The sequence below is a fragment of the Prosopis cineraria genome, unplaced genomic scaffold (genome assembly GCF_029017545.1).
Source record: "Prosopis cineraria cultivar Desert tree isolate PC_DT_omini unplaced genomic scaffold, ASM2901754v1 PC6, whole genome shotgun sequence".
In the NCBI taxonomy this organism is placed as follows: Eukaryota; Viridiplantae; Streptophyta; class Magnoliopsida; order Fabales; family Fabaceae; genus Prosopis; species Prosopis cineraria.
In genome coordinates, this window is record NW_026555337.1 from 41,406,259 (window position 1) to 41,430,763 (window position 24,505).

The window sequence follows — 24,505 nt, forward strand, 5'->3', positions numbered from 1 at the left end:
AGAGAAACATTATAAAAAAAAAGAGTATAGAATCCGAACTCTCTTTACTTATAATTTAGAATTAAAATGCAAATTGCCATTTAATCCATTTGCTATTACAATTTGATCAGAGAAGAGAGGATCCACATGGCAACTCGGTTTTTCCTCTTTTAGGACCAGCAACTACCCGATTAATTTAAGCCATATTGTCATAGTTAAACGATGGCGATATATATATGCATATATAGTTTACTCTATATGTCGGTATCATGTGTTCATCTATGGACTACTCATGGTGGCTCTGCATATCCTTCAAAGCTCCATTCATTTTCCGATCTGAATTTCTATTAGTTTAGTTTCTTCAGCTTCTGGATCATAACAAGCTATCTCAGTTGAATATATAATCGATCAAGTACTTCATATATTGCTCCCTCTTCTCCTTCTTTGTCGTCTTCTTCAGTACCAGTCATGGCTTTTGCGATTGCTTCTGTTCTGTGTGTGTTCTTCAGCTGCTTGGTTTCTGTATCACAAGCTCAAAACGCTACCACAGATCCTTCAGAAGGTCTCTCTCTCTCTCTCTCTCTCTCTCTGAGCTCTGTCTGGGATATAGAAAGTTTTTCCTGGAAATTAAGCAATTCACCTAGAAATAATTACAACAGAGATGCTGATGATAGAATTTTTAAACTTGATAATTCTGTGTTTATTTTTGTTAAAATTTAATGTTTAATATAAACTTGGATTTTGCCTGCTCTTTTGTAGCTGATCAACTTAATTTTCAGTTGAAGTGATACATTAAATTAACCAAGAACATATATAACATCTGTGAAGAAGCACACCCGCCATTATCTTCATGCATGCGAAAGTTCATAGAAGTTTACTGTTTACATGGCAAAGAAATTATCTATACACACATGATTTAAGAGTCTTACGGAATTTTGTATAATTTAGCCATCAATATTTTTATTTCTTTTTTATTAAAAACATGTAAGAAATATTTTATATTTATAAAATTACTCTTTTTTTTTTAACTGCATCTTTCTGATCATTTTATTCCTCTCCCGAGCGGCTCGTCTGTAATTAGTTTATAATAATTAATAGTACCTGTTAATTTTGTGGGATTCGATTCTCTTTTCACGGTGCGCTTCAGAAGAATGGAAAAGGAAACTTTAGTGGGAAATTCTATCGCATCTCATGTAATTTCTTCAAAATTTTGAACTTTTATGTAGCGACAAGTTTGAATTCAATCTTCAGCAAATGGGGAATATCGGCATCAGCAAGTGCATGGAATATAAGCGGTGAGCTATGCAGCGGACGAGCCATTGACAGCACTACCGCGGTCGAAGACGTCAATCCATTTATCAAATGCGACTGTTCCAATGGCACTTGCCACATTACTGCACTGTATAATCTCTCTATCTTGTCTTAACTTGATCTATTGATATTGTTCTGCTACTCGTTTTGTTGATCATCTTCCACTATTCCCCGCTTGTTTCTGGCATTTTTTTTATGGCAGGAGGGTTTATGCATTGAATGTTGTTGGGGAAATCCCAGAAGAGCTATGGACTCTGACTCACCTTACCAATTTGTATGCTACTTTCCTCATAAGTTTTTTTTTTTTTAATCAATGGATTCGTTTTCTTGTTTATTCCTGTATTTTTTAGCATGATAAAAGTTTCCTCAAATTGCAATCAGGAACCTCGGCCAGAATTACTTGACGGGTTCTCTACCTCCAGCCATTGGAAATCTTACTCTCATGCAGTACTTGTAAGGCCAATTATAAATTTTAAATGCTTCTCATACCTAAGGATCTTCTCAATTTCTTTTGGGAAAAAGATGGTCATTTCGAGCAAATTTATGTCGTTCAGTTGGTTTGGATAGTTTAAATATGTTAATAATAGTTTTTTATTTTAAATGATAAAAGGAAAAGTTAATTATTTAGTCCCTATAGTTTTAAACCGGTTACATCTAAATTTAACTCATGCAACTCAGTCTCTTAAGTTTCAATCATTTAATCCGCTGGTTTTTGCATTTTAGGACTCGGTTACTTGAAGGACTTGATGAATTTTGAAAGGGTAGGGGCCCACAGATTAAACAGGTGGAACTTAAAGGATTGAGTTGTAACTAAGTCAAAACTGAAACCATAGAAACTAAATGATTATTATTCTTATTCACACGGTTTAGATTGATATAATGGTAAGATTTATTCAAAATGAATAATTTTTTTTTCCATTTTAATAGCGAGAAATTAGTTGGGATTTTCTTTTTGTTCCTAATGATAAATACTCAGTAACGCACTTCAATGTAAATTTATACTAATTAGGAGCTTGGGCATCAATTCCTTATCAGGGGAGCTTCCCAAGGAATTGGGAAATCTTACGGAGTTAATTGTATTGTAAGTCATCTACTTCCCTTTAAAGAAATTTCCTTCCCCACCCCTCCTTCTCATTTTATTTTTCTGTTTTTGTGAGTGATCTCACTGGCAACTTCATATTCTGCTATTCCATATATTCTGATTGTATCATATTATTCGGAAGTTATATTTCTTTTTTCTTATTTTTTCTTTTCTGAATGGGCTTTTTTAGTATGTGGAATTGATAATAAAGGACCTTGAATAATCATATATCTTAAATAAATGCCATTCTGTTTTATTAGAATTATGATTTTCTAAGAAATATCTCTTGATGATACTATCAATCCACTTAATTATTCGTTAACTCTGCAGGAGTCTTGGATCAAACAACTTCTCTGGTTCTATCCCATCTGAACTAGGGAATCTCATGAAATTGCAACAACTGTAAGCTCCACTGCACTCTGCATCTGTAGTTTCTGTGATGACCAAATTGAAAGAGTCCCACATTGGAAGTAGAATCTATTTATAATGATGGGCTTATAAGAAAGACATTGTATCAATTCCATAAATTTTAGTTTTTGAAATGACAAGCATGTGTTTAATTTATGTTTGATTATTCTATAGAATATGTCTGGCTGCATGCTGGCTAGTATTTTGCTGGCAGTTTTCTGGAAATACTTATGATCAAAGAATCAATGTCTGAGACCTGTAGGTTATAGTAAGACTAATGGACATGACAACTTGCATTATATTTTCTTCTCAAATATGTACCTGTCATATTATTTCTAATAAAAAAAAAAGTAATGAATCATTTCTTCCCATGCTTAGAATTTATAAGCTGCATTTCAAATATATTGGATGGTTATAATTGGCAATTTATTTCTGGCAACATTCCTGACTATCCTGTTTAAGGTCAGTGTAGTGAGGCTGCTTATATACCATAAAACTTACAATTCTTCACTTTGTTCTGGATTATGTCAATTTATTGATCTTTGTGTGATCAGCAGATGATATAAATTTCAATAAAATTTCTATGCAGCTATTTAGATAGTTCAGGACTTAGTGGCCAGATTCCTCCCAGTTTTGCTAATCTTAAAAACCTGGTGACAGTGTAAGGAATTGTTACTTTTTCTTGTCTGTCAAATGATAATAATTATATTAACGATGAAATAACTTTAGTTTTCCCTGTTTGTCCAGATGGGCTTCAGACATGGATCTCTCAGGCAGGATACCCGACTTCATAGGAAATTGGTCTAAGCTTACAGTCTTGTAAGACAGTATTATGAATACCTTTTCCTTTCTTGAAATAAAGACGCTAAGTCTCTTGTACATTTTGGAGTGGCATGGGAAATTTTGAACAGACTGTTTGATTTTGCATTGAGTTTATTTAGCTAATCTGCTTGAAGTCCTTTAACTATGTGCTTCATTTCAAGAAATGCCATGACTTTGGTTAGAATGAAATGTGAGAAGCTTTAATTAGAAATATCTGCCCCCTGGTGGGGGGTGGGGATAAATAAGCTAATGAGCAGTTTAAAAGAAATGGTTTCACCACGATTATTTGTGTTCATTGATTGAATTCTTTTCTCATTAATGAAATTCCATTCCTATTTGGAAAAAGCAGTTAAACCTTTTCTTATAAAAACTTGTGTAAAGAAAAATTCATTCAGATGTTTGATACTTGGTATTTCCTATTCCAGAAGTTTGTGCTCACTGAATAGAATTGCTGTCTTTGTTTTTTGTTTTTTTTTAGGAGGTTTCAGGGTAATTCTTTTGAAGGCCCTATACCATCATCATTTACCAATTTGACTTCTCTTACAGAGTTGTGAGTGCCATCACTATTTCCTTGCGTCCATTCTACAGATTGACAGGAGCTAATTATTTAATGCATAACTCAAATGTAGGAGAATAAGTGAAATATCTAATGGGAGCTCTTCACTGGCATTTATGAGGAATATGAAGTCTTTGACTGTCTTGTAAGTTGGGAGGCAATAGCTCCCCTGATAATATTTCTTCTTTTCTTTTTCTTTCTAGACTGTAGCATAACAATTTGGTTACAAATATTGCAGAGTACTGAGAAATAACAATATTTCTGATTCAATTCCAACCAATATCGGTGAATTTCTAAATTTGACTCAGCTGTGAGTATTCCCTGGTCATGTAACTCATCAGAGATATACAAAACGATCCATGTATCTAAATTTGCTAAATTTGTGTTGGAGATACAGGCTAGTCAACACTAGCTGTTAGCCTTGCAGCCCTTGAAATCAGAGGTGTAATTTCCTTGATTTCAAGGGATCCAGTAAACCTATTATTTCCTTCGTTAGTTTCTTAATCATTTGCACTTTTATGAAAACTTATTGCTCTTAATGCTTTATGGGATTCTAGTCACTGGTATGTAGCCATGGTCTCAAAATAATGGCCCATGGAATTTTCAAATAATGTATTGAAAAGAACAAAAGCATAGACTCTGATTTTTCTTCAAGTTGTTTCCCAGAAAAAAACGCAAATCAGACAGTGGTTTCCGTTGGATATCTCCAACCTGAATAGATACGTTCTTTTTGGATGATAGTTATACTGCTTAACTATAGGACAACCCTTAATGCTAATTCTTTCAAAATGAAATGTTCATCAAGCTGAGTGATTTGTGATGAGAAATCATTGTCTTTGCTGCTGACCCAGGATTAACTTGCTAGTTCACCAGGGTTCTTCACTAACGTTCCATGATCCATTTCTCGTTTATTCTCTTCAATATTATATGCTTCATGTGGCAGAAAATGGTTGAAGTCAACTATCCATCTTATTTTTCATACACATTATTTTATTATTTCATTGGATATCTTGAGTTGTGTTTGTGTTCCAAATCCAAATGATTACATATGCATGTTGGTTCTTGCAGGGATCTGAGCTTCAATAACATCACAGGGCAGATTCCGGGATCAGTTTTCAATCTGAGTTCACTAACACACTTGTAAATACATGCTGTGCCTAAGTAATTGAATTATGGATTTCCTGACAGGCTTTCATGACTGGGACAGCATGATTTGTTTTTTCTCGAATTTCAGGTTTCTTGGAAATAACAAACTCAGTGGTAGTATCCCTACCCAGATAAGCCCAATGCTTCTCAATATGTGAGTATTCTTGACATATTTGGACTCTACAGCATCATGGTGCATTAAGAATGCAGTATAATATATATTACTTTTATGTTTGTGTGCAGCTGTATTAATATCATTATTTATATGTTTGTGTGTAGATGTATTAATGTCGTTATATATGCTTAACAAATCTTATACCCCAGATGTATTTAATATATTCCAGCACTATTACTGTTTTCAAACTTAGTGGGTGGTTATGTATCTTCTGATGATGCACGCACATTCTAATATTCTAATTCTCTATCCCATTGAGATCTATAGGATCATTGCCATGGTGCTTGTGAACATAGAAGTTGGTGAAATCGTGTCAATTTTAAGCTTATGCTACTGATACTACCCTAATTGTAATTAAAAGCTTAATTCTTCAATGTATTGTCCATCACCTATATGATATTTACTTAATGAACTTTAATGAATGCTTACAGAGACTTGTCCTACAACAATCTATCAGGGAGCCTCCCCTCTTGGGTAAACAAACAAAATTTACAACTGTAAGTAGTTTGGTATTGTTATTATTTCTTCTTTTCCCACCACCTTTTGTCTTTTTTTGATAGTTTCGAAAGTTCGTTGCTTCACATTAACTGGCAAGCTCTCTTAGCAACTTAAAACATGCAATTCTTTACTTACAAATTTGTAGAGTGCCGGTTAGTGCTACACACTAAACTCCCAGATCACAAGTTTGAATTAGCAGACCAAAAGGGACCAAAGCAAAAAAATCATATTTACTACAGATTTAGTGAATTTATTATTTAGTGCACTAAGTCATACTAAATCACTCTGCCATATTTACTTTAGATGTATTATATTTATTCAAACTTAAAATATGCAATTCTTTATGTACACATCATATTTACTATAGAAGTAGGATCTTTAGGTGAATAATATGCCTGAGGAGTTAGTTGTTGATAGAGTATAATGATGTAGTGTGATACATGTAGCCAATTCTACCTAATGAGATAAGGCTGCTTGTTGTTGTATTCTTTAAAAGTTTGTATTTTATTTATAGAAGAAACATGAAAGAGATAGAAGGAGAAGAAGAATAAGGATTGAATACTTCAACTTTCTTATTGTTGGCTAGACAAGAAGACATGTATGTAAAGGGAGACATGAGACCTGTCTCTCATTACCTCAAATAATGCACCAATAAAAAGAAAAATGAATGACCTGGATTTTGTTGACTTTAATGGTTCTATACAAGGATAAAGGAGATATCCATAATTGTGTAAACTACTAAGGGATAAAATCATGAGTTAGATAACAAAATTATGGAAAAAGTAATCGGGCATAGATTAAGAAACGAAAATGTTATTTCAGAGAAACAATTTGAATTTATGCTAGGATTGCCTATAATAGAGACTATTTATCTTCTAAGGGGGTTGATGGAAAAGTATAGGAGTAAAGAAAGAGACTTGAACATGGTTTTATTGACCTGAAAGATGCTTACGGTCAAGTACCAAAAGTATTATGGAAAGTCTTGGGAAAGAAAGGTGTTCATGTTGTATGTATAAGAGCTATAAGGGATATGTATAAGGGGTAACATCTAGTTTGAGAACATTTAAAGATGAGACCAAGGTCTTCCAACATGAGTGGTTTGCATTAAGAATCATTTGTAAGTCCTTACTTTTTTCGACTTGGTTTTGTGCATTTTGACTGAAGATACACAAGAGAAAATCTCCAAGTACATTCTATTTGCATATGATAATATCGTGATTGAGTAGTCACGAGAAGAGTTAATTTTAAGCTTTAGCTTTGATGACAAAGTTTAGGATTGAACAGTTTTCACTTAAATAAGAGAAACAAAATATATGTTACTTAAGTTTAATAAGAATAAAGTTAGAGATGATTTAGGGTTAAAAATTAGGGATCAAACCATACCACAAGTGCCAAGTTCAAGCATCGAGGGTTGATTTTACAAGATATGCATAGGATACAAGCTAGATGGTTGAAATGGAATGCATTATAAGTAATTTGTGACTACAAAGCTTAACAAAGTTTTTACCAAAATTGTATAAGATCAATGATGTTATATGGGAGTAAGTGTTGGGCATTGAAGGGACAATAAGAGCAAAAAATATAGAGATGAGGATATTGAGATAGATGTGCGATCATACAAGAAAAGATAAGATCTGCAATAACTATATATGAGGAAAAACTAGTGTGGCATCTATCAAAGAGAAATGGAAGAAAATTGTTTAAGGTGGTTTAGACATGTGCAAAAAAAGTTGATAAAGATGCCAGTAAGGAACGTTAGACAAATGGTCTTTAGCCCTATGAAGAGATGTAGAGGGAGACCATGAAAGACACTCCAAGAAGTTACCAAATGAGATCTCTTAGTGAATGATATATTGGAAGAGTTGGTTGTTGATAGGACATAATGGCATTATGCGATCCATGGAGCTGACTTCACATAGTGGGATAAATGTGGAATTTGGGAGAAAATAATCATTCTCATTCATTTGAATACTGAGTACAAGTTGACTATATATACACAAGGGGAAATCAATATTAATAAAGTCTAATAAAGCTTAATAAAGACTATACAATATTCACAATAAATACTAAATATTCCCACACTCCCCCTCAAGTTGGATTATAAATGCTAATCATGTCCAACTTGCTTATACAACTCTCAAATGCAGGGCCAAGCAACCCTTTAGTCAAAACATCAGCTGCTTGCAACTTTGTAGGAAAATATGTCAAATATATTTCCTTCTTCCACCTTTTCTTGATGAAGTGACAGTCTATCTCCATATGTTTCGACCTGTCATGTTGTACTGGATTTAAAGCCATGCTTATGGCAGCTTTATATCATAGTAGAGCTTCAATGGTGAACTTGCTTCAACCTGTATTTCATTCAAGACTCGTACCAGCAATAACTCCTCTATTATTCCTTGAGCTAAAGCTCTCAACTCAGATTCAACATGCTTCTTGAAACAACTCTTGCTTTTGGCTTCTATATGATAGATTACCCCACACAAATGAACAATAGCTAGAGGTTGACCTTTGATCTTCATAAGTTCCACCCCAACTTGCATCAGTGTAAACTTCTATATATGTTTGCTCATGTTTTCTAAAGAATAGGCTTTACCAAGAGTATTTTAGATTTCCTCAAAATCTTGTAAGACTGCTTCTATATGACTCTTCATTAGACAGCTTATATATTGACTTGCTACACTGACAGCAAATGCTATATCTAGCCTTGTATGGGAAAGATATATTAGTTTTTCAATAAGTTTCTAATATCTCTCCTTGTCAGTAGCTTCTTCCTTTTCTTCTTCATACTCCTCATCTAAGTTTTCTTCCTCCTCAAAGTCTTTCACTTTTCCATTCTTGTCCTTGGGTTTCGTCGATTTCTTGACCTTAATATGAGTTTCAACAGGTCTACAACCCAACATGCCTGTCTCAGTAAGAAGATCGAGTATATATTTTCTCTAAGAAACATAGATTCCTCTCCTTGATTGGCAACTTCCATCCCAAGAAAGTATTTTAGCTTCCCGAGATCTTTGACATCAAATTCCTTGCTAAGGGCAGCCTTTACTCTTTCTATCTCCTCAAGGTGATCTCCGGTGAGTATTATGTCATTGACATGTACAATAAGGATGCATTCTTGCTTCCCTCGACGTTAACAAACATTTTACGATCTGACAGGGCTTGCTTGTAACCTTCAAACTTTAGGACTCTTGAGAACCTGTCAAACCAAGCTCTTGGTGACTGTTTCAAGCCATATATAGACTTTTTTCAATTTACAAACTTGATTTGCCTTGCTTTATCAAACCTAGGAGGTAGAGTCATATAGACTTCTTCCTTCACCTCTCCATTCAGAAAAGCATTTTTGATGTCAAGTTGGTGAAGAGGCTACTCAAGGTTAGCTGCTACAGATAATAGGACTTTGATAGTGTTCAGTTTTGCGATCGGAGCAAATGTTTTTTCATAGTCCAAGCCATATGTCTAGGTAAACCACCTTGCAACCAAGCATGTTTCAAACTTGCCAAGGGTTCCATCTACCTTGTATTTTGTTACAACTCACTGTTTTCTTCCTTTTGGTAGTTAAACAAGTTCCCATGTCTCATTCTTTCCTAAGCCTTCATCTCATCCATAATAGCACTTCGCCATTCAGGGATGGTAAGGAGCTCCTGTATAGTCATAGGTATCTTTACTTTATCAAGATTAGTAACAAAAGTCTGATATTAAGAGAGAGTACGTTGTATGAAACAAACCTATCTATCAGATGGAAAGTATATGAGTGAGGTTGCTTTCTCAAAGCAATAGGAAGATCACTAAATTCACTTACTTGTTTTGCACCATCGAGTATTGGGTTTTCAGTAGTTACCCCAAATTCTAAGTCACCACGAGCTCTCTTTAGGAGCTACCTCTAGTGTTGACTCTCTTGATGCTTCAGGTACAAGTTGCTCATGTCTTTCGATTTCTTTTTTCGAGTGTAAACTAATAGTTCTCCTTTTTATGTCTTTTGCATCTCCTCTTGTTGGCCTATGTTCCTCAGATTGTGGCATAAGAGATGGGCACGATGATGAAAGGGATGTTAGAAGGATAGATGAAGGTAATGCCTCAGGGTTCAATAGGTGCAAACCAAGGCTCAAGAAAGCACTAGTTCTTTGTTAGATTCTTGTTCCCAAGTCTGAAATTCACTTGTGCTCTCCCTCTGAATTAACGAATTGGGATAGAATGGAGAGTAGTAGTAGCATAATAAAAGGTGACCTCAAGGTTGACAAATGTGTGTTTTGTGATAGGATCAAGCATTTATATCCTTTTTGGGTTGGGAGAATAGCCAGGAACATGCATATGATGGCTTGAGGTTCAAGTTGGTGCTTTGGTGGATGGACAATGGATGTGCAGCCAAACACATGAAGTGAAGATTGGTTTCAATATGGGGCGTGGAGAGAAAATACTTTGCAACTTGTGGAGAGGAGTTTCAAAGGATAAAATCTGACTGGACATATGATTGATGAGGGTAAGTTACTATCAAAATGGCATTGCCCTAATAAAATTTGGCACATTATAGGTAAATATGAGTGTTTTAGCAACATCAAGTATATGACAATTTTTCCTTTCTGCAACCCCATTTTGTTGGAGTGTATGAGCACAAGAACTAATATGGATAATACAGTGCATTTGGAGGAGGAAAGTACTTAGAGATTGGTTAAAATACTTAATGCCATTATCGGAGTGAAGAATTAGATGGTGGTGTTGAATTGGATTTGATCATGTTGAAGAAATTGATGAAAGTGGATGCTGCCTCGACTCGTGTCTTAAAAGATGGACCCAACGGACATGAATATGATCATCAATGAAGGAAATAAACCCATGTTATTTTAGTACAGTTGGGGGGTAGTACGAGAAGGTCCTCTCCAATCACTATGAATCGTTGTGGAATGTTTGGTGGGTGTGTATTGCATCGAGGGAAGGAAGTCCTGTGGTGTTTGGCAAGCTCACACACTTCACAATGCGTGTCCTTAATGTTCAGTTTGGGTAGAGGGTTGGAAACAATTGTTTGAGGTAATGAAAATTAAGGTGACCCGTCCTCTTGTGCCACAACATAAACGTATTAACTTTAGAGATAGATGCAGAGTACCAACAATCGGTGAGTTACCCACCTCTAGTAGAGACTTTGAAATAGTAAGCCCCTTATATTCCTTAGCACTTTCAATTATCGCACCAGATGATACGTCCTGAAATACACAATGGGATGGGATGAGAACTTAGCATAACAATTTGATTGCTTTAGTCAGTTGGCTAATGGAAAGTAAATTACAATTAAGTTTAGGCAACATGGAGTACAGATTCCACCACTATAGAATCTGAAATTCAAATACTCCCTTTTTCTGCTATAGGTGCTAATGAGCCATCTGGAATCTTGACTTTAATATTCCCAAACACATTGGGTATAAGTAGTAAACAGCTTATGACATGTCATATGGTCGGAGGCTCCTGAATCAACAATCTAGACTATGGTGTTGAGTGATGTCTTTAAAGCTTGAAGAAATGTTCTCTTTGGGCCCAGATGCTCTAGACCCATATTTTTTCACTGATGCTAGAGACCCATATTTTGGTCGTTGTCATCATATTATCTATGAGCGTCTAAATAACCATCCCTAGGGCTTCCCCTGGATGAAAACCATACATAAGAAAGGAACCCGCAGCCTCCAGAATTCTTTGAACAGAAGCCTGAACTGAACGTATTAGAGACCACAAAAAATAAAAAAAAAACGGTACCCAGCTGTAGAAATCTATAGGATCTTGTCAGAAATCCTGTTTTGTTGCCAGAGTGATGAGCAGCAGCTTGAACGGAGTGGGATGTACCCCCACGCACCACCTGAGTAGTTCTAATGATAGATCTGGGGTGGCGCGTGTGGGCCATATGAACCCGTCAACCACGGCAGCTTCGGGGATTCTGCCGTTCAGGGTTTTTTGAACACTCCTAAGGTGGGGTGATTGCCAACAAGGTCTCAATCATCATGCTCATGATTCCCTTAAGGTACAGAACACTCTACCTCACCCTCACGGAACCATGACCCAAAAACCCTAATGTTGATTTCGGATCTTTTGCTGTGATACCATGTGAAATTTGGGAGAAAAATATCATTCTCATTCATTTAAATACTGAGTACAAGCTGACTCTATATACACAAGGGAAGTCAATACTAATAAAGTTTAATAAAGCCTAATCAAAGACTATACAATATTCACAATAAATACCAAATATTCTCACAATATATGTTGCTGTGTGCTGCTGCTACAATGGTGCTAAATAAGGAAATATTGTGCTTGAAATAAAACATGAAATAGAAAGGAAATAATCGTACACACAATGCAATATAGCTAGTAAACGTAGTGGCAAATAAAGTCACTACATTGTGACCTTTTCATGTGTGCATGCACACATAATGTTATATTATCAATGTGAGATGAAATGTTGTGGATTGTGTGTATAAGATTTACAATTTGAAAGACATAATAGCCAAGCAAAAATCCGATTTAGGTACGTGCACTCATTAACTATATGTTTATAGCAAGTTCTGTTCTCTCCATATGTCCTATCATACTAAAATAATTATGTCTCATTATCGTTAAAGCAAATCAAAATCAGTTGATGCTTTCATGTCATTGTGGAAAATCAGATAATAAATTTGAGTTAAGATTAGCCCTTTCTATGTTTGTATAAATTGATATACATCTGAAAGATTTTTCTTTCTTATATTATGGTGAAACTAACAGAGATTTTATGCCATCTGGTGTACAGAAATTTGGTTGCTAACAACCTGACGATAGAAGGTTCAAATAGCAGGTGATTCTTTTGCCTTTTTATAATGATGACTCACACCCCCGCACATTTGGCCAGTTGAAACATACTGGATATCATTTTTCTTTTTGCACAATAATTTGACTCTCATATCATTTTTGTCCTTCTATTGACCATTGTGAATCAAGAGTCATAGTTCGGTTACAGTTATTTTGAACATTCTGACAAGCTTCTACTATTTGGAATATATATTCTTCAAGCATAAATCTGGTACCCTATTACTGAAAGCCATGATTTTATTGTTACTCAATCCTGTTTGGGTATATATAAAATTGTTAGAGATATTATTAAAGCTATTATTGGGCTTTATCATGAAATGATCAAAAAATAATCGAGAGTTCAACCCTTGGTACCTCCGTTTCTTGACTAAATAATTTTTTCCCTACTGGCCTTCACGTTAGGGGGTGTGTTTAAAGAAATTATTTCCCCGGATAACTCCTAAAAGTTTAAACTTTTAGGGATGAACTTGCTCTTGACAAAGAGATTCAGAGATGAAGAGGTAATTTAAGAGGTTATTATTTATTTTCAGGTTTGGTGATAAGAAGTACCAGCCTTTGAAATAAAATGTTTTTTTATGAATAATGCCATAGATTTCTTTATTCTACGTGGAAAATTTATTTGTTATCTTGGATGGGTTACGTGGGTGCTGCCAAAGTATTTTCACCTGGGCTTGTTTGGTACATATACCAAAAAGGAATAGAAAAGAAAAGGAAAAAATTATTTGTAGATGAAATTACTCTTATACCCCTACTTTAAAAGTAATAATTTTTTAGGGTTAAATGGCAATTTCCCTTAAATTATAGGTCTAGGAATGTCTAGAAACCCTAAATTCATTTTTGATGCAATGTTTTCCTTTAACATTAAAAATGGTATAATGTTGCTTCTATTGTTAACAAATGTTAACTTTAACCATTATTTGATTAGAAAATTACAAAAAATAACCTAAAAATTATAGAAAAGGATTTCAAAAATTATAAAAAGGACGAACATTATAAAATTTTTATGGTACTTGTTGTAATTTTCTAGGTCTTTTTTCTGTACTTTTGGGGTCCTTTCTATAATTTAAGGTTAATTAACAGTCAAAGTTAGTTTTGTTAATGATAAGAGTGACGTTGCATCATTTTTAAATGTTGAAGGGGAAACATTGTATCAAAAATGAGTTTAGGGTTCTAAATGCTTTTAGACCTATAGTTTCAAGATAAAATTGCCTTTTAATCTGTTTTTTATGCCGAAAGAATAGAAATTGGTATGTAATAATAGCAAAAATATAATAACAGCACAACAAATATTACTTTCAGTTTGACCTTAAAATTCCCTTCTTATGCTAGAAGGGGCATTAAAGAGTTCTTTCCATCAAGCAAATTTGAAGCTGATTCCCTAATATGTACATATTTAAAATAAATGCTCTTTTCTCTTGCAGTGGCCTTCCTTCGGGACTCAATTGTTTGCAGCAAAATTTTCCTTGTTTTCGCGGTCCCGGAATATGTAAGTACTTCTTTAAGCTCCAGTTTGCCACGGCTGTCATCAATATATCAACATAAACTATAAAATCTATTGCAAATCACACTATTCACAAATCATAAATGGTGCTTTTATTCCTCACATTTCCACGCAATTCTTGAGTAAATGTGTCTAGTTAAAATTAAAAAGGAAAGAGTAATCTCACATAGCCTTTATGGATAGCATTATCGAGATTATTAGGTGTGTAGAGCAAACCATTTTTACCTTTGAAACTCAAAATAGACAAACTTCTAAATTTTTATCTTTTCTTTAATTGACATGAAACCTCTGGTCGTATTTTTTCAACTCTTCCATTTATCCAATTGCAGACTCATTTTCAAGTTGAACCAATCCAAGTGTGCAGGACTTTGGGAATGCTTTATATTTGATACATTGTATGCATTTAAGGATGGAAAAAATAATGTTTTCATCATTGGTTGACTGGATTTATTTGTTACATTCCAATTCAGCTTCACAACATTAGACTTCGTTGACCCATGAAAGTCTGCTTCTCTTCTGTAAAACATGCAAAAAAAAAAAAAAAAAAGAATAAAATAAAATAAAATAAAAAAACTTTGAGTTCTTTCTGAAGTTTATAAGTCAAGCTAACTACTTACTTTTTTTCATTCATTGAAATAGCCCTTCTTAATGTTTCTATGCAGATTATAGCTTTGCAATCAAGTGTGGCGGTCCTTCAATTACATCATCAGAAAAAATTACGTATGAAAGGGATAATGAGACCCTTGGTCCTGATATTATTTTGTTACCGATTACAACAAGATGGGCAGTTAGCAATGTGGGGTTATTTTACTGGGTCAACAATCCTCTATACACAAGTTTTGTATCCAATCAGTTCACTGGTACTGTGGACTCAGAGCTCTTCCAGACGGCACGGCTATCTGCTTCTTCATTAAGATATTATGGCCTGGGGCTGGAAAACGGGGATTATAACATTTCCCTCTATTTTCTCAGAAACATCAATTCTTGATACTACTACATGGCAAAGTCTTGGAAGGCGGGTCTTTCGATATATATATCCAGGTGCATATGATTTTTTCTGAAGTCAATGCTAGACTTTTTATGTGGTAGTCCAAATGGGAGTCACTAACTTTCTCAGAGATGCACCTGTCTGTCTATTTATAGATAGGTCAAGTAGAAGGATTTGTATATGCAGCACAACTCCAGCCCACTATCATTAGCTGACCGGTTTTATCCTAGCTGTACAATAAAAGTATTTCTTAAAACAATTTTTTTTTTTTGAATGCATATAATTGGACTGATCTTCTCTTATCTTGAACTTTAGGAATGAATGACAATCTAACATCATGTACAAAGCAATGTTCTCGAATGACATTTGAAGGAGGTTGTGCAAATCACAATAAGTATAGTAATCTAACCTTATTCGTTTTGCCTGTCAATGTATAAATATTCAAAGACAAAATTACAGAAGTTTTTCATTAAAATTTTCCTTAACTAACACAACATAAATCTATTGAATAGTATGTGCAAGATATATCAGGGCATTTGTAAAACAGCTTAAGTTTTTGTATTGTAATGGTCGTTGTTATGATGCATGACATTTTCTGTTCCAAGGCCAAAACGTGCATGAATTGTTGTGCCACATTTCAATCTTAGACCCTTGGCTATCAATCGATGTTCATATTCATGTGAGATTCAACAAAGTTTTATATTAACTGTTGAGAGCCTAATATAACCTTCCTCCTTTACCTGGGCTTGAGACCAGCTATATAACATGGTGGAGTTGCCTATTAATCAATGTATTGTATCTTCTCTCTTTTTAGCAAATTAATGTATCATATCTTTGATTTGAGGAATCTTGCTGGTTTTTTATAAAAAAGAGGCGTGTGTACTTGGAGGAAACTAGAGATTTTATCATGGTTGATATGGAATCCCTTCTCTTTCCTTTCCCCCCTTTTTTTGCCTCCTTCTCTTGTTTCTTTTTTTTTCTTTGCCCCATTCCAGGGGAATCTTGTTTGGAGGAGGATTTTAACATTAAAAGGGAAGCTGGGTGGTGCCTCTTTTAGAGCTGTCCGAAGGGTTTTCAGGCTCATGTGGTCAGAAAACTTTCTTGAGATCCATCTCTTTTGGGCTGGAAAAGGGAATTGCTGCATACCAGCTCAAGGTACTTATGGTCCTTTGATTTCAGCAATCAGCTGCTTATGTGTTGATAGATTTCATTCCCTCCGTGAGTAACACCTCCAGACAGTGCAAAGAACAGAACCGGTCTGATTGTGGGAATTGTCGTTGGTGTTGGAGTTGTAAGTTTTCTGTCAGTCCTAGTTGTTTTCTGTATAATCCAGAGAAGAAAGCGTCATGGCGACGGTGATGAAGGTAAAAAAGGCTGCGGCATATACCTGACTCTTTAAATTGTAATTGTGCATTTTCATGAACATATTTCAGGTTGTAGTCAGTGATTGTTCATGCAGTAACTGGTTAACCAATGGGACATACCTTAATTTGTGTTTGTCCACAACGATAGAACCCATGCCAATTTCATCAAAGCGTTTTCCTATCATTGTGTGTGGTTTTGCACCTAAACATAACCAAAAGATTAAAAGAAACATGAGCTCGATTCAACTTGAAAGTCCAATTAGAGTTTCTCTTACCATATTTCTTCTCTTCAATTTTAGTTCAAGGCAAGTTAGGCGTGCAAATTTTTTTACTAATTTATTAGAAAACGTGTATTGGCAAACCCTATCTGCTTCTCTTTCTCTATTCATAACCTTGTTCATGTTTAATTTGCAGAGCTTTTAGGTATTGATACAAAGCCATACACTTTCAGCTATTCTGAGTTAAAGAATGCTACGGATGACTTCAATCCTGGCAAACTCGGAGAGGGAGGCTTTGGACCTGTTTATAAGGTGAATATTCTATGACAGGATTTGGGGTGACAGTGCATTACATGTAGGATTCCTCTTCATTATCTACGCTACTGGTGGGACTTATAAGGCTGTAGAAATAAAAACTTCTAGGGCTTTATCAGGGTTGAAGAAAAAAATTTCATTCATGGTAATAAAACACAGCCTACTATAGCCTTGATTTAATAGAAACTGCTTTCCTTTTTTATACCAGGGAACCTTAATGATGGAAGAGTAGTTGCTGTGAAACAATTATCTATAGGATCTCATCAAGGAAAGAGCCAGTTCATAGCTGAGATTGCAACTATATCTGCTGTGCAACATCGCAATCTTGTAAATTATACGGATGTTGCATTGAAGGAAATAAAAGACTTCTTGTCTATGAGTATCTAGAAAACAAGAGTCTTGATCAAGCATTATTTGGTATGATGTCATGATGATGTCAACTTTTCTATTTCTTGTATTTTTTCACGTGCCCATCTATGTATCAATGCCTGTACGCCTTTACTTTTTATTCATGTATATTATTCTTAGTATTTTATGTCACTTGCATGCTTCAGGAATTGTTTAAACTCTCGACTGGCCCACACGCTATGATATTTGCATGGGTTCAAGAGGCTTAGCCTTCTTCATGAAGAGTCTATGATATTTGCATGGGTGTAGCAAGAGGCTTAGCCTATCTTCATGAAGAGTCTCGGCTCCGTATTGTGCATCGTGATGTAAAAGCTAGTAATATTCTGCTTGATCATGAGCTTACCCCTAAAATATCTGATTTTGGTTTGGCCAAATTATATGATGATAAAAGACCCATATAAGCACCCGTGTGGCTGGGACAATGTGAGTCGTCAAGACTTAATTTCCTTTTCTTTTAGGTTAGATAAATTTTATGCATGTTTTATTTGCTTATGCTAATACTTGCATATTTTTGTTTTGATAATTCTGAACTACAAATAGTGGATATCTTGCTCCGGAATATGCCATGCGTGGGCACCTTACAGAGAAAGCAGATGTGTTTTCCTTTGGTGTTATGACCCTTGAGATAGTTAGTGGGAGGCCAAATTCTGATTCAAGCCTGGAAGGCGAGAAGATATATCTTCTAGAATGGGTATGTACTCCCTCTCTGCTTCCTTTGATTGTTAGGATGCATTTGACTTCTGAGAACATTTTCAGTTTGCATACTCTATCATGAATCATTCCTGGACAACGTCAGGGAACATGTCTAAAATGTCTCCAATATCGATTGAGCGGATATGGTATTGAGTAACACTTATCTTTCTTTGTTGGAGATTGTGAGTAGTGCCCTTTGGTCTGGAAGAGTTCTGATGTGTTCTTATTGTCAAATTGCCTTTCCTTCACTATCCCATATTCTTTAGTGGTGGTACAGAACATAGAATCTCGTCCAACCTCCAGGCTCATATTGCTGATGAGTCATGACATCGTTTGATTCTCAGCTTTCCATTTTTGAAAAATCACTAGTCAAGGGATGATTTCTGGGCCTTGGCTTAACTAGTTTTAATTATATCTGGATTGACAGGCTTGGCAGCTGCATGAAAACAACTCTGTACTTGGACTGGTAGATCCTAGCCTATCAACAGGTACAGGTTTCAACGAGGAAGAAGTTAAAAGGCTTGTAGGGATATCTCTTCTGTGCACTCAATCATCACCATTGTTAAGACCAGCCATGTCCCGTGTCGTGGCAATGCTTTCTGGAGATATGGAAGTGAGTACTGTAACTTCAAAGCCTGGATACTTGACTGACTGGAAATTTGATGATGCGAGCAGCTTCATGACTGGCTTGGCCACGAAGGAATCAGGTACAAGTCAGCATTACTCATCCACGAGTACCAGCACAGTCAGTGCTGCAAACCAAGCACCTGGAGATGCTTCTAAGCCCATCGTTCGTCACATTCTTAGTGAAGGTAGGTGAGAGTTGATGATTAGTCATGCATATTTTCTTTTGGTTCCCAAATTCTATGTATAATATCCGCAAGAGAATAAGATTGTGCTTCTAAAATTTGTTGTTTGTTCATATCTTCACCTCTACATTCCGATGTATTATTCAAATTTTATCCTCTTCATTTGTGACTTCATCTATCGTTCATGAGTGAATAATTTTTTTCTCTTATTCATTACTATCATCAATATCAATATTATTAAAATATATGTGTGTATATATAATTATGTCATATTGTTCATAAACTATGAAAAGATTACTCATTACTCAGACTTTATGCGATGCATAGGGATTTCATCTATTTTGATAGGGCAAGAGATGTGAAATGAAAATAATGTTCTTGTGACGGGGAAACTCTGCAACATAAGCTCTCCATTTGTCCGTACACACAAGATCCACCGGTTGCTCATTTTGAATCTTAGACAAGTGTGTATCCACTGTTTATATGACATTATGATTGGCTTAAACTCAAGCATTATTGAGTCTAATTATCAAGTCTAATTGATAGTAACTCTTGCAAAAAACAATTTCAGTGTTCACATAAATTCAAACCTGAAATTTTGTGCGCATGTGTCCATTTATTATAAGGGTAAATAGTAATTTAAACTTTAAATTATAGGCATAAGGACAATTTAAATTATAAATTCATATTTAATATATTTAAAATTCTAAATAATTAAATTTGAAACAATTTGACTCTAGCTGTTAATTTTAAATAAACTCCATTAATTGTGAGCCCTTGAATTTTCTCTCACTCTCCTGGTTGTTTGTGCCTTCCCCCCCCCCCCCCCCCCCCCCCCAAAAAAAACCCCTCCTTCCTTGCTCTTGAAAACGTTGAAGCATAAGATGACACTTTCACATGGAGTCGCTCTTTCCTTACATGTTTAACCTCTTGAGGATGAAACCATCCACAGCTCCTCGAGAAATTCAGCTCCTTCAGCTGGTGGCTCGGAGTTCCGCCTGCAACAGCCTTAGTTTGGGTTCGGTATATGATATGAGTCCCATAGCTTGAAGTCTGAGAGACAAGAGAAGTGGCGAGGAAGATGATGAAGCCGATCTTCACTCTCAGCCTTTCATTGAAAATGGAGGTTGCTCTGTTCGCCTCTTCCACACACCCATTTGATCCATTGGTTGCAATCACGCCTGGTGCGCAATCCAAGAGCCCCAAACTCACTAACGCAAAGTCGCAAACTTTCTCACTCCTGCTCCCCGCAATGCCTTCACCTGAAAAAACATATTTAATCATTTCTTATTTACACAAAATATGCTATCAGTTAATGATACATACATACATACATATACATACATATATATATATATATATATATATATATTCGCAGGAGAAGTGAGAGAGATGATGGGAACATGCCTACCACGCTGAATGTTATGTTTCATGTAATAATAAAGACGGCACCAACATGTAGCAACTAGGTATATCTACATAACGCCCGACGAAAACTTTTTCTACTTTAACTCACACTTAAATCAACTGCAGGTGAAGCTTTAATGGCCATATTGAATCATTTGATGAAAATTGAGATGATGAAGGACGATGAGCAAAAGAAAGAGTTGGGATACTATGAGAGTGAAGATTGGCTTCATCATCTTCCTCACCACTTCTCTGGTCTCTCAGACTCAAGTTGCGGGACTCAAAGCAAGGCTTTAGGCAATTAAGGCGGTGAACGTTGGTCTCAAAATGTTTGCTAATACTCTATAAATGATCATTTTTTTTTTCGTTAAGCATCATTGTCAATTACTCTCTTTAGTCTTATTATAAATTATTTTTAATATATTTTATCAAAATTAAGAAAAACTTTAGACTACATTAACTTTATCTTAAAATTTAACAAATTTTCACTTTTGCTTTTAATAAATTTTCTTAAATCTCAGTACTAATATTTTTATTCAAAGCATTTAATAAAGATAAGAATGTAAAGAGAAGCATTGAGAATTGGCAATTGCCTTATAAATAGAATCAAATTATTCCTTCTCTCTCTATCTTATAAATGAGACCAGAGTAATATTTACTTTCATTTAAAATTTATTATTTAGCTTACATATATCCTATACCTATCATTAAGAAAGGTGATATGAAAATATATATAAATAATCCCTTTTAGGTACTTTCAACAACTTCACAAGCGCAATAAATGACAATTAACTTATTTAATACGTTTTAAAATAAATAAATTCAACTTTAATTAAAAATAGAAAGAGAGATACACAATATATGATAAGTTATAAAATTAAATTTATAATAAAAATAAAATTAAAAATAATAATAAATGATCATCTATATATCTTACATTAAGAATTAAAGAATTTTTCTAAAAGATGTCTTTTAAATAATTTACGTTAAGCCTCAAAACCTTGACTCATAGAGCCACCAATTGAGGGAGCTAACTAGGGAACCAAACTTCTCGAGGAGCTTCTTGATGTAGATGGTTTCATCCTTAAAACGTTAAACACGTGAGGAGAGAGCGGCTCCATGCGATAGCATCATCTTCTGCTTTAGCATTTTCAGAGCAAGAGAAGAGAAAGAGATATGGGGAGAGAGGGAGAGAGACAGAGAGGAGGGAGATAGAAACATTTAACAAATAGGGAGAGAGAGAAAATTCAGGGGCCCACAATTAAAGGAATTTATTTGAAATTAATTGTAGATGCTCCAAGTTTAATTATTAAGAATTTAAAATGTACTAAATATAAGTTTAGGATTTTGCTCTAGTATTTATAATTCAAGGTCAAAATTTTATTTAAACCTTTATTATATGAACTCTCAAAATAATATTCAGTTATTCATTTCATTTTTGTCGATCGACTCAAATTAAACACAACAATTTTAAACGTTACTAACAATCACTCGAATTTGTACATGTTACAGCTTAATACTGATTTTACTATATTAATAATTAAGTCGAACAAATTAAACTAAAGACTAATATATTATTTTTTGATCGGCATGTGATTAATATATTTTTTCAACTTATATATGTTTTTCTTAATTGATTAAATTATTTCTTCATTTACATTTGCAATGCTTAAATTAAATTTAGCAAAAATAAATAAATAAATAAAGAACAAATATAATGGGTTATCAACAATTTGTTCATGCTATGTTTGGATACACATGAATTTGGATTTGGATTTTGATTTGAGCCAAATCCATTGTTTGGAAAATAAAAAATGTATCCAAATCCAAGTTCCCCTTTAATCTTTTTATAATTTGAAATTCTTTCTAAATCCTTATTATTTTAAATCTTAACTCAAGCTCTTTTGTAATTTAACCCAAATGCATAAATGCTTGATCGAACTGCCAACGATAATTGTATCGAACTACCAAAGTTGATGGAAATAAACTGCCACCATTGATTGGGATGGGACGGCCGGCTTCCACTGAGATTGGATTGACGACAACTATAAGGATCTAACCGATGGTAACAATAGGGACCAGACAGTGATGATGGGCACTAAACAGCTGATTTCCATCGGGACCGGATCAATGATGATGACATGGACATAATTAATAGCTACAACGAGCATTGGAAGGCCAACTTCCACCTAGATTGGATCAATGACGACAGGCACCAGATGTTTGAGTTCCATGGGGATCGGACTGACGATGACGAAGGGCACTGGACGGTCGACTTTCAATAGGACTGGACTGATGGCGATGATAAGGATCGGACAGCCAATTTCCACCAGGAATAGACTGATGGTGACGATGGGCACTAGACAAATGACTTCCAACAAGACTGGATCAATGATGATGATGGTGACTAGATGACCGACTTTCCCGAGACTAGATTGATGATGACGACTAGAACTGGATGGCCAACTTCCACCAAGATCGAACCTACAGTGATGACGAGGCTGAAAGTCTAACTTCCACTAAGCAAAGACTGGATGGTCACCTTCCATCATCATCCTTTCAGTTTGGTCGCCATCACCGTCGGTTCGGTCCAGTACCGGTGGAAGTTGGTTGTTCGATCCCCATCACCGTTGGTCTGGTCCTGGTAGAAGTCAACCATGTAGTCCTTGTAATCGGTGTCAGTCCAATCTTGATAGAAGTCGGCCATTTGGTCTCGGTCGTTGGCGTCAGTCTGGTTCTAGTAGAAGTAAGCCATCTAATGCCTATTGTCATCATCAGTCTGGTCCTGATTGAAGTCGGCCATCTAATGCCCGTTATAGCAAACGGTTTGGTCTTGGTAGAAGTCGGCCGTCTGATCCTCGTCTTCACCACCAGTTCGGTCATGATGGTAGTTGGCCCTCTTGTCCCCGTTGTAGTTGTCGGTCTAGTCCTGGTAGAAGTTGCTGTCATGTCCTCGTCCTTGTCGTCGTTCCAGTCCTGGTGGAAGTTGGTTGTCTTGTTCCTATCATCGACGTGGGTTCGATCTCGGTGGAAGTTGAATGTCTGGTCCCCCTTCGCCGTTGGTCCTATCCCATTGGAAGTCTACCATCTCGTCCCTATCATTCTGGCAGTTCAATCTGGGTGGAAGTCGGAGGTTGCATCCCGATCTTCATCGGTCCCACAATCCTAGTTAGCTTTATTTGTTTGATCTCATTGGAAATTGGCCATTCGAATTATCGAGTTTGACTAATCTTTCAAATTTCTTTTAAATTCAAATATAGAATTTAAAATTTAAAATTTTACTTTAGATCCAAACAAACGATTTTAATATTGTAATTTAAAATTTTTTATATCATCCAAATAAAGAATTTAGAATATATAAATTTTAAATATGATATTTCAAATATGAAATTTTAAATTCAAATTTTCAACTTAAATCCTCCATCCGAACACAATCTCAAGGTAAACATGTTATTCTGCGCCAGATAAATTCAACAACCCACCATCTAATCCAAAAGTTGCAGTGAGAAATACATTTATATTTGAGGCCAGCCCCTTGAAGGAAATACATTTCCAAGCTTATCACACAAACACACGCACGTTTATATTAAGGAGGATCACATATAATGCCCGCCATATTCATACTGCATGGATTCTGAGCAGATTCATAGATCTTAAGTGCCAAATTACTTTTGAAGATGGAAAAACTGAATTACCTTTAAGTAAATTCACATAAACTCGTGTAAATAAACAGATTTTTTGTTATAAATAATTGAACTTTTCTTGTTATTTATGGATCTTTTACTATTAATTTTTTTTAGTTAACTTGTAAATTTTTACCTCAAATACAAGTGTAAACTCACATGAATTCTTGTAAATAAACAAAATTCTTATTGTAAATAATTGAACTTTTCTTATTATTTTTTGAACTTTTTGTTATTAATTTTCTTTGATTGATTTGTAAATTTTCTCAAGTATAAGTGTAAATCCACATGAACTATTGTGAATAAATAAACTTCTTA

At 35.0% G+C, this 24,505-nt stretch overlaps 1 protein-coding gene and 1 pseudogene across 1 annotated transcript; one reads left to right on the forward strand and one right to left on the reverse strand.

Annotated features, from left to right (window-relative positions):
- Nucleotides 1–251: 251 nt before the first annotated feature.
- Nucleotides 252–19,306, forward strand: LOC129312562 (probable LRR receptor-like serine/threonine-protein kinase At1g56140; annotated as a pseudogene).
- Nucleotides 19,307–19,833: 527 nt separating this feature from the next.
- Nucleotides 19,834–20,837, reverse strand: LOC129314187 (uncharacterized). The gene is made up of 3 exons (XM_054957549.1): nucleotides 20,509–20,837; nucleotides 19,945–20,359; nucleotides 19,834–19,837 (listed from the first exon to the last, which is right to left on the reverse strand). The coding sequence occupies exons 1-3, from the start codon at nucleotides 20,528–20,530 to the stop codon at nucleotides 19,834–19,836; spliced, it is 441 nt and encodes a 146-aa protein (XP_054813524.1). The 5' UTR covers nucleotides 20,531–20,837.
- Between the last annotated feature and the right edge of the window lie 3,668 nt (nucleotides 20,838–24,505).